This window comes from Plasmodium falciparum (genome assembly GCF_000002765.6).
Source record: "Plasmodium falciparum 3D7 genome assembly, chromosome: 4".
Lineage (NCBI taxonomy): Eukaryota > Apicomplexa > Aconoidasida > Haemosporida > Plasmodiidae > Plasmodium > Plasmodium falciparum.
This window is the reverse complement of record NC_004318.2, coordinates 301,170-312,500: the sequence shown is the minus strand read 5'-3', so window position 1 is coordinate 312,500 and position 11,331 is coordinate 301,170. Positions and strand designations below refer to the sequence as shown.

At 21.7% G+C, this 11,331-nt stretch overlaps 3 protein-coding genes across 3 annotated transcripts in view; 2 read left to right on the top strand and 1 right to left on the bottom strand.

Moving 5' to 3' along the window:
• The window catches only part of PF3D7_0405700 (lysine decarboxylase, putative), a gene marked incomplete at both ends in the record, with an annotated part of 7,248 nt that extends 493 nt beyond the window's left edge, over positions 1-6,755 (top strand). Inside the window, one exon of the mRNA XM_001351334.1 lies at positions 1-6,755. This exon is cut by the window's left edge and continues 493 nt beyond it. Coding sequence (XP_001351370.1) covers positions 1-6,755 — 6,755 coding nt within the window.
• Positions 6,756-7,157: 402 nt separating this feature from the next.
• PF3D7_0405600 (TMEM33 domain-containing protein, putative) lies at positions 7,158-9,172 on the bottom strand (the record flags this gene model as incomplete). The annotated part of the gene is made up of 9 exons (XM_001351332.2): positions 7,158-7,202; positions 7,339-7,403; positions 7,523-7,572; positions 7,657-7,784; positions 7,908-7,950; positions 8,047-8,188; positions 8,406-8,523; positions 8,707-9,026; positions 9,136-9,172. The coding sequence occupies 9 exons, from the start codon at positions 9,170-9,172 to the stop codon at positions 7,158-7,160; spliced, it is 948 nt and encodes a 315-aa protein (XP_001351368.2).
• A 1,061-nt stretch (positions 9,173-10,233) lies between these two features.
• Positions 10,234-11,242, top strand: PF3D7_0405500 (conserved Plasmodium protein, unknown function; the record flags this gene model as incomplete). The annotated part of the gene is made up of 3 exons (XM_001351331.1): positions 10,234-10,518; positions 10,728-10,927; positions 11,053-11,242. The coding sequence occupies 3 exons, from the start codon at positions 10,234-10,236 to the stop codon at positions 11,240-11,242; spliced, it is 675 nt and encodes a 224-aa protein (XP_001351367.1).
• Positions 11,243-11,331: the final 89 nt, after the last annotated feature.

Genomic DNA, 11,331 nt, shown 5'->3' with positions numbered 1-11,331 from the left:
TTATTTATTTTATTATATCATGTTTAAAAGAAATAGAAGTATATTGGGGACAGGAAGCTACAGAAAATTTACATGAGATAATTAATTTAATAAATGATAAAAAATATAAAGAAGTTTCTAATAAGATCAGAGAAACATTATCAAGTTTATCTGTAACTACTGGAAAGATAACAGATGAAAATCCTTTTTTTTATACATTAATTGTATCTTCGAAAAGAGATGAAAATCGAAGTAATAGTACTAATAATTATTCAGATTTAACATGTGAATTAAATAAGATATTACAATATGAACATAATAGATTATCTAATCAAATTAATAATAAGACTTTGGAATATAAAATAATTGAAGTTAGTAATGCGAGAGAAGCTTTATTGGCTTGTTTAATAAATCCACAAATATTATCTGTTGTTATAGTAGATAATTTAAATATTGATGAGGAGCGTGTCGAAGAAAAGGACATTTATAATTATTATAATGATGAAAATAATTCTGTAAGAAATCACAGTGTAGCAAATTCGTATGTGTATAATTCTAGTATTGTAAATAATGTCCATATGCCCATAAATAAGTCCAATATGAATAATATTGCGCTTAATGCATTAGCACTTAATAATAAGGATATATATATGAAAGGTATGATGGGAACTAGTAGACACCACAATAATAATAACAACAACAATAACAACAACAATAACAACAACAATAACAACAACAACAACAACAACAACAATAATAATAATAATAATAATAATAATAATAGTGGTGTAAATGATTTTAGGAAAAATAAATCATATAATTATAGTAATAATTATATTAATAATAATATGAATTTAAACAAATATAATGATAGCAATAAAAAAAATATCATAAATAATGTGAATAATTTAAATAACATGTATAATTTAAATAACATGTATAATATGTATAACATCTGTAATATAAATTACAATAATGATAATATATGTCATCACCAATTTAAAGAGTACAAATTTAATATCGCAGATTTTGTTCTGGGATATGTACAGCTAGTTTCTGCTCCCCTAGAGAAAATGAAAAAAGGGTTTAATAGTCTAGTTATACTTATAAAGAGTATAGCTTATATTCGTAGTTCCGTTGATATATTTTGTGTGTGTACATCCATAACATTGGATAGCTTACAATCCGTAAATAATATGATAATACGTATTTTCACTACACATGATGACCATAGTGATTTACATGAATCTATATTAGACGGAGTAAAGAAAAAGATTAAGACTCCATTTTTTAATGCTTTAAAAGCATATGCAGAAAGGCCTATCGGTGTGTTTCATGCATTAGCCATTAGTAAAGGTAATAGTGTAAGGAGAAGTAGGTGGATACAATCTTTATTAGATTTTTATGGAGTTAATTTATTTAAAGCTGAATCCAGTGCAACTTGTGGTGGTTTGGATTCATTATTAGATCCTCATGGTTCTTTAAAAGATGCTCAAATAATGGCTGCACGTGCATATAGTAGTAAGTATTGTTTTTTTGTAACAAATGGAACATCTAGTTCTAATAAAATAGTAATGCAGGCTTTAGTTAAACCTGGTGATATTATTTTAGTGGATCGAGCTTGTCATAAATCTCATCATTATGGGTTCGTTTTAAGTCAAGCTTTTCCATGTTATTTAGATCCTTACCCAGTGTCTAAGTATGGTATATATGGTGCAGTACCTATATATGTCATTAAAAAAACGTTATTAGAATATAGGAAGAGTAATAAATTACATTTGGTTCGTTTAATAATTTTAACAAATTGTACATTTGATGGTATCGTATATAATGTAAAAAGAGTTATGGAAGAATGTCTATCCATTAAGCCAGATTTAATATTTTTGTTTGATGAAGCTTGGTTTGCTTATGCATGCTTCCATCCAATACTTAAATTTCGAACAGCTATGACGGTCGCAGAAAAAATGAGAAGTACTGAACAAAAAAGAATTTATGAAAAGATACATAAAAAGTTGTTAAAAAAATTTGGTAATGTGAAAAGTTTAAATGATGTACCAGAGGAAGAATTATTAAAAACCAGGTTATACCCAAATCCTAATGAATATAAGGTTAGGGTATATGCAACCCAGTCTATTCATAAATCTTTAACATCTTTAAGACAAGGAAGTGTAATATTGATAAGTGATGATAATTTTGAATCACATGCGTATACTCCTTTTAAGGAAGCATATTATACACATATGTCTACCTCTCCGAATTATCAAATTCTGGCTACCTTGGATGCAGGTAGAGCACAGATGGAATTAGAGGGATATGGATTGGTAGAGAAGCAAACGGAAGCAGCATTTCTTATAAGAAAAGAATTAAGTGAAGATCCTATAATTTCCAAATATTTTAGGATATTAAATGCGGATGATTTGATACCTGACAGGTTAAGGCAATGTACTGTATCATACATGAAGAGAAAACATGTAAATAATAATAATAATAAGAAGAAGAATAATGGTGATGATGATGATAATGATGATGATAATAATAATGATGATAATAATAATAATGATGATGATAATAATAATGATGATGATAATAATAATGATGATGATAATAATAATGATGATGATAATAATAATAATAATGATATTAATCATGACAATAATCATAATAATCATAATAATGTGGGAAACCAAAAAAAATATAATAATTCCTTAAATTCTAGATGTAGTGCTGACGAAGATGCCACAGGTTCCTATATTTTTAATAATAATATAAAAGAGATAGAAGATAATACAGAAAGCGCACATAAGATTCCCATCGAATATGTTGATGGTAAATTATTTAACGTTATTAAATATCCTCATGAATATATGAGTGAAGATAATAGTCCAAATAATATCCATACAAATTTACAGAAGAGCAATATGAAATTGTTAAATGATAATAATATTGAGGTGGGTAGGATCTTGGAAAGTTCGAATTGTTTTAAATACAGTCATAATGTGAATATGTGTAATGTGTTAATAAATAATTCATCGTATAGAAATAATAGTGATAATAAGAAGGATGGGTCTGAGAAAAGATATGTGTATGATGAATATAATGAGAGTGTTAAGGAGTATTCCCCAAATGATGATACAAATTATGATGCGACATATAAAGGATATGTTAATGGACATGTCAATGTAAATATGAATAATCTTATGAATGGGGATAATAAATGTGATTGGTATGATACGAACGATTGTGATGATAATAAGAATATATATTGTGATAAGGCAAATAATATTTATTATTATGGTAATAATTATAAAAGTAAGGAGGAAAAGAGGAAGAAAGCGAATTATGGTTCTGTAAATTCGATATGTTGTGATAGTACATATTGTATGGATACCAGCGATGATAATCTTAGTTCTAATGAATGTTCCTCTTATATAGATAATAATAATAATAATAATAATAATAATAATAATATTAATAATAATAGTAATAATAATAATTCATGTTCAGGTGATATGAAAAACTTCCTTGAATATTTTGAAAGATCATGGTTAAGCGAGGATGAATTTGTTTTAGACCCCACAAGAATTACATTATTTACTGGTTATTCTGGTATAGATGGAGATACATTTAAAGTAAAATGGTTAATGGATAAATATGGGATTCAGATAAATAAAACATCTATTAATAGTGTTTTATTTCAAACTAATATTGGTACTACAGGTTCGTCTTGTTTATTTTTGAAGAGTTGTTTATCCTTAATATCACAAGAATTAGATCAGAAGAAAAGTTTGTTTAATGAAAGAGATTTAAATCAGTTTAACGAGAGTGTATATAATTTAGTTTATAATTATATTGATTTATCTGTATTTAGTGCTTTTCATCCTTTATTTAAGAAAAGGTATGAAGATAAGAATATATTTAATAATGAAGGTGATTTAAGAAAAGCTTTTTATTTAGCATATGAAGAAGATTATGTGGAATATATTTTATTAAATAATTTAAAAGATAGGATAAGACATAAAGAAATGATAGTAGCAGCTAGTTTTATTATACCATACCCTCCTGGATTTCCTGTATTAGTACCTGGACAAATAATAAGTGAAGAAATTGTAAATTATTTATCTGGTTTAAGTGTTAAAGAAATTCATGGGTATGATGAAAATATTGGATTTAGATGTTTTTATAATTTTATATTAGATTATTATGAAACGATTAATATAAATGATCCATATAGTATGTACCAACCTATGGATAAAAGGTTGTATGAACAACTAAAAGAAAAATATTTACATAGTAAAAAGGATTTACATGACCATAGATTAAGTAATTTGTATATGTATGATAAAGAAACTATGAAAATGAAAAAGGTTTATATACATAATAATGGATCTTATTCTGTTGATCCTTATGGTTATATAAGTGATTTAAATGAAGAAGAGGGAGTAATTATTAATGCACAACATGTTAATAATAAAAAGGATATATTTTTTCATAATAAAAGGGAAAATAAAATACACAACAATAATAATAATAATAATAAAAAAAAGACACATGTTAACAACAAATCAGATGTTATGATAATTATTCCATCGGAGGATCATTTAAATCCACATATTATACACAAAATGAGTGATAACAATAGGAAAATTATAAATACTAAAAATTATAATAATATTATTAATTATACATCAAATATTTTAAATAATAAACAAGACCATGCTTTTTATAATAGCGGAAGTCCTAGAACATCTGTATGTTCCAATCATAAAAATATCAACACAAATGGCATGTTTAATAATTTAATGCATAAAAATGATGAAAGGGGAAATAATAAATCAATGTCAAAACATGAAAAAAACAACCATTCTTTATATTTAACAAATGGTGTAAATACAAAGTCTCATAAAAAAATGTACATTGAATCGTATAACCCAAAAGGCGATAGAGAATTAGATTTTCAAAATAAAAGTACTATGTATAATAATATGGACGATGTTGCATATCATGGAAAGCATTATCATAGTGTTAAAAAGGATATAATAAATAATGATACGAGTTTAAAAGAAAACAGATATAACAAGAATATCATGTCATGCAAAACAAATAATAATACTGGAACTAATAGTAAGAATGAAAGAAAGAAGAAAAAAAGTTTCGGAATTCATATGTCACTGTCACCAAATAATAATCATTTGAAAGGACATGATACAAGTAGATATTCCGATTCTACATCTATTTGTGAGGATAATATAAATGATGACAACATCGATGATACAGGTCATAAAAAAATGGATGCTATTGATGGGCATAATATTCGGAATAAAAAATCTGATATTAAGGAAATACTTTATAATAATAATGATAATGATATATATGGTAATGCATGTGATGTTATTGCATGTAAAGAAAATATGTATATAAATGAAAAGGATTCATATTCTGATGTTGTGCTTATTAAAAGAAATAATAAAATAAATAAAAATGATGGAAATTATTATTATCATAATAATTTTAGTAATAATAGTAAGCATTCAAATGTTGTACCTATATTAAATAAAGGAAACGTTTTGTTAAATAATACAAATGTAAAAAAAAATGATTATTGCGTCATTCAAAAGGATAATAAAATAATGTCGCGAAATAATATGAGTACTAAATATGCTTCCTCAAATGAATATAATAAGAAGAAGGAAGAAGGTGCCTATTACTCTGATTCGAGCAAAAATATTCACGATAATTTATTTTTAAAAAGAAAAGAGAATGAAAATATTGAACATATAACAAAGGACGTTATGAAAAAACCTTTGATAGGATATAATAAAGAGGAAATCAAAAAAATAAACGAATTTTTAAAAATAAATAGGAGGATAGCTGATGAACACATGGGGGACATACAAATAAAACTTGATGAAGAAATTTTAGAAAGAAAGGAAGAAGATATGTATGATAATAAAAATGATATGTTTAATGTAAATATTAAAAGTAATATTGAGGATGTAGCAGATAATTCTCCACAAATGAATATTGATAAAAAGGATATAATAGTACTAGCTAGTAATAACAATTATTGTGATATAAATAATAATAATAATAATAATAATAATTGTAATTATGTTAAAAAATGTGAAACAAATAAATGTGATATTTATATTACAAAGGATAACTTGGAAGAAATACAAAAAACAAATATGAATATAAAAAAAGATGTTGAGCATGATATAGGAGAGTATAATTTTGATAGTGTTATAAATCAAAGTGTAAATAATAATATAAATATTTTAATAGATAAATATAATTGTAATAATATAAAAAAATTAAATAACTCTAATATATGTGAAAATAATAATTTATTAAGTAATGATAATAATTATATTGTAAATCACAAAGTATATAGTTCTATAGAAAATACGAACACTTTAAATTGTAATAATATAAAGACAGATAATAATAGTAATAATAATAATAATAATATGCCTTATAAAGAAAATAAAGTAAGAGGTTTAATTATATGCGAAAATGATATAAATAAAAATACAGGTAGACAATTAAATACATTAAATAATAATAGCTACATTAATAATCTTATAACCAATGTAGATGATGATACATTTGTACATCGAGAAGGGAACTTTTTTCTTCAGTGTGAATTTACAAATTCAGATATTAATTGTAATATGTATGAAATGGAAACTTCATTAAATAATATTTGTACTAACCTGGGGGGAGTTATAATAAAAAATAATATGGAATATGATGACTGTGAAACCAAACACAAGTGATTTTATAAATATACAGCATGGAATTATATATATTATATATATATTATATATATATGTATATATTCATTTTTTATGTACATTAATTTTTATTTTGTTTTATTTTATTGTATATTTATTTTTAGTAATCATATTATACATTTCATACAAATGAACTAATTAAATTTTATATTTTATTTTTAATTCAAAAAATAAAAAAAAAGTAACACATATATATATATATATATATTTTATCTTTACATAAAAATTGGTTTAAAAAAAAAAAAAAAAAATTGTGTACACATAATTATATCATATGTAACATGTGAACGCGTCTTTCCAACGAATGTATATCACCATTTTATTCTTTGGTAATTGGTTTAAGAAGTGGGAAAAAATAAATGACAAAATGTAATTTTATATTCCTTATCTTCTTCGGTAACTTAGGTACACATTAAAATAATGAGATATCTAAAAAAAAAAAAAAAAAAAATAAATAAATATATATATATATATATGTATTATGTATGTACCATTTTTTTATAATAGGTTCATTATTTATTCATTCAAATGATAAATCTTTTTTTTTTTTCTTATTTTATTTTACCTTATTAAATATATTTAGGAATATTCTGGGTACCATGGGATGCGATAAATATTGTCTAATCATTTCTATTAAAATAAAAGAATAAAGCAATATAATTACACATATTATACACATTACACATATCATACATATCATACGTATTATTATATATATATATTATATATGTTGTATATTTATATATTACCTCCATTTTTTGAATAACAAGCGTGGAAATAAGAATCAGAGGAAGCGTATCTAACAAAAAAAAAAAAAAATATATATATATATATTTATACAAAAATATACATTTTTCTTTTCTTATTTCTAATCTGTTCATACTTTAATTTAAAGAAATGTGTATATATGATTAAATTTAATAAGCTAGCTCTTCTGAAAAATAAACATATGATAATAAAAAGTAAATTGTAAATTTCTATATTTGCTCTCATCATGTAAACATTTAATATCTGTAAAAAAAAGGAAATAAAATAATAATAAATAGATAAATAAATAAATATATATATATGTATATATGTATGCCTTTTAAAATAGTAAGAAGAAAAATAAAAAAGTGTACGTTAAATTGTTACCATTTTGTCCATGTAGGAAACTAATTTATTAATATAATAATTCCTAAAAAAAAAAAAAATGTACATATATATATATATGTGTAATAATATTTTACACATTTTTATATAGTTTTTCTTTTTTCTCTTTTAAAATGCTCACTTTTGGATAAATGGCACAAGACTAGATTTTAATTGTTTATAAATTAGATAAATATTAATCAAGAGTGTTAAAAATATAGGAAGGAATATCAAAACGGCATCTTTAATAAAAAATAAAATCATAGAGTATGATAAATAATGACCTAAAAATTGGAAAAGAAAAATAAATTAAAACATGTAAAGTGAATTCTTTTCATATATATATGGATATGCTTCATATACATGTTAGTAGAATAATCATACATTATATACAACAAATTTTTATGTACAATAAAAAATTAAATTGCATAATAAGTTCAATATATATATATATATGTATGTGTGTATATTATTTATTTCTTAATTTCCTGTTATGTATACCTTTTTCACATGAAAAAAAATTGACTAAGGAAAAGTTATTTTTCTGTGTTTTATAATCTAATAATAATAATCCCAAATAAGCAAACAAATAAGACAACGACATAAACGTTCCCAATTTCTACAAAATAAAAATAAATATATATATGTAAATTATTATGAACAATTAAGGTTTTTTCTTTTTTTTTTTTTTTTTTTCCCTCATTTTGGCTAGCTGTTCATATATTTAGCATACAATAAAATTGTAGCTATATAACATATATATATATATATATATGTATGTATATTTTTTTTTTTTTATTACTTTATATAAATTTATATTTAGTGATAATAATAGGAAATAAAATAAACTGGCACATAAAACAAATGTGGAATAGAAAAATATTATAACTGGTAACTTTCCTTTATAACTATAAATATTATTATTATATGAATAAAAGTTAGAGTTTGGAGATTCTTGTTTTTGATCTTTTACACTACTAAAGTTTGTATTTATATCAAGATCTTTATCGATATTTTTTTGGAAGTATTTCTTTTTATATTTCTCAATATTATTTATTGAAGGAGAAGGATACAAATTACTTAGGTACAATTTCCAGTTCTTGTCATTAACCCAATCATGTTCTAAAAGAAAAAAAAATCAAATAAATAAATAAGTACATATGTATATATATATATATATATTATAAAATTACATATGTATTTCCAAAAAAATCTTTCATATATATATTACTCAAAAACTTTTCTTCTGCTGCTGTTAAATTACTCATATTTCCCCAAAAAAAAAATAATATATAAATAAATAAAATAAAATTTAGAAATCAATAAAAATGGTATATTTATATTCGAACTAAAAATGTTGTGTAATTTAATACATATATATATATATATATATATATATATATATATAAGGGATAAAATCAAATATATTAAAGTATGAACGAATTTTAGTTATACATATTTCCTCTTTTAATCTTTACAAATAAATTCTGTATTATTCACATGTTTATTAAATTATGTATAAATTATAATACATATTATAATACTCTATCATATTATATATTGAAAATATTTTCTTCCTGTAATAATTTTTTTATTTTATAAATATTTATATTATATATTTGTATTTTATTTTAAAGTGTTTACTTATTTATTATTATTTTTTTTCATTTATGGAAAATAGCTTAAAAAAAAAAAAATAATAAAGAATGAATAATTAGTGATCTATACATTAATAATAAAATAATATATAAAAAAATATACTATTATAATATATATATATAAAATATGTATGTATATATATATATAGTAAATAATAGCCGTATGGTATCAATAAAAAACAGTACATATATAATATATTTATATATTATATATATATTTTTTTTATATATTTATTATAATAAATTCAGAATTTCTAAAATGACTACTCATTCATGACATATACATATATATATATATATAATATATTTATACATAATATATTTATTTATTTATTTATTCATTAATTTATTTTGTTCTTAATTCTTACCAAATTAAAAAAAAAAAATGTAATATTTTAAAAAATCGTAAACTTGGAATGTATATTATGAATTATATATATATTTTTAATATTTTTATTATATATAGATATTTGTTCTATAATTGTTTTTGTAATTAATATAAAAGTATATATATATATATATATAATTTTTTTTTTTTTTTTTTTTTTTTCTTTTGGTAAATATGATATATTTCATTCTACATTAAAATATATATGATTAAATTATTATTTATGAATAAATAAATATTATAATTAAAATATTTCTCTGATCCTTTTTTTTTCTTTTTTAAAATGGATGAAAGCAGCATAAAAGAAAAATTGAGGGTGTCCATTAATCACATGAACAAAAGGAAATTAAAATTAGGAATTAAAATATTTCCAATAGAAAAAACAGTATGCGAAATTTTTAATATTTTTTCAAAAAAAAGTAAGAAAAGGTTAAATGAAGCATTAATAGAATTACAAATTAAAAAACAAAATTGTGATATTTGTTTAGAAAAAATTGATGAATTTCATCCATTTCTTTTGTATGATGTGAATGTAGACAACACAACATTTTATATCAAGAAAATAGAAGTAAATAAAAATGAATGAAAAAATAAATAATTATATATACATATATATATATGAAGAATATTTAAGTATAATATTGTACACCCCTACATACAAAAATTATTATAAATGTGCATAATAAAAAAAATATATATATATATATATATATATATATATATATATATATATACACATATATACATATTTATATATTTATATATTTTTCTGGTTAGGCTTATTGCTCTAAATGTTATGCTATAAAGGACTTTTCCATATTTTCATATGTTTTATATAATAATAAAAAGGAAAGTGAATTTTTAAACTTTTCTCCAATTTACGAGCATTATTATAAAGTAAATAACCTCGATGTACGAATGAGAAATATTCTTGAGAATGATTTGAATAATTATTTCGCACTATCCATACTAGTAAAGTAATAGTAAAAATAAATAAATATATAAACAAATAAATAAATATATGTACACATATACATACATACATATATATATTTATATATTTACATTTATGTATATTTTTTCTTTTTGGTTTGCCCTTTAGAAATTTAAAGTGGAAATGTTCCACTCCTCATGAGACCTTCGAAGAATTCCTCGAATATTCTTTAAATACCAATTATAAAATAAACACAAGTGTAACTAGCCAAAAAATGAGGAACAAAACGAAAAGAGAAGACAATGATAAAAGGAATTCCAAAATTCCTGTTAAAAAAAAATTAAAGAGTGAAAAATGACAAATAATTCAATTATCAATATATATATATATATATATATATATATAATATATATATTTCATTTTGTGCTTTTTTCCTTTTAATTTTTT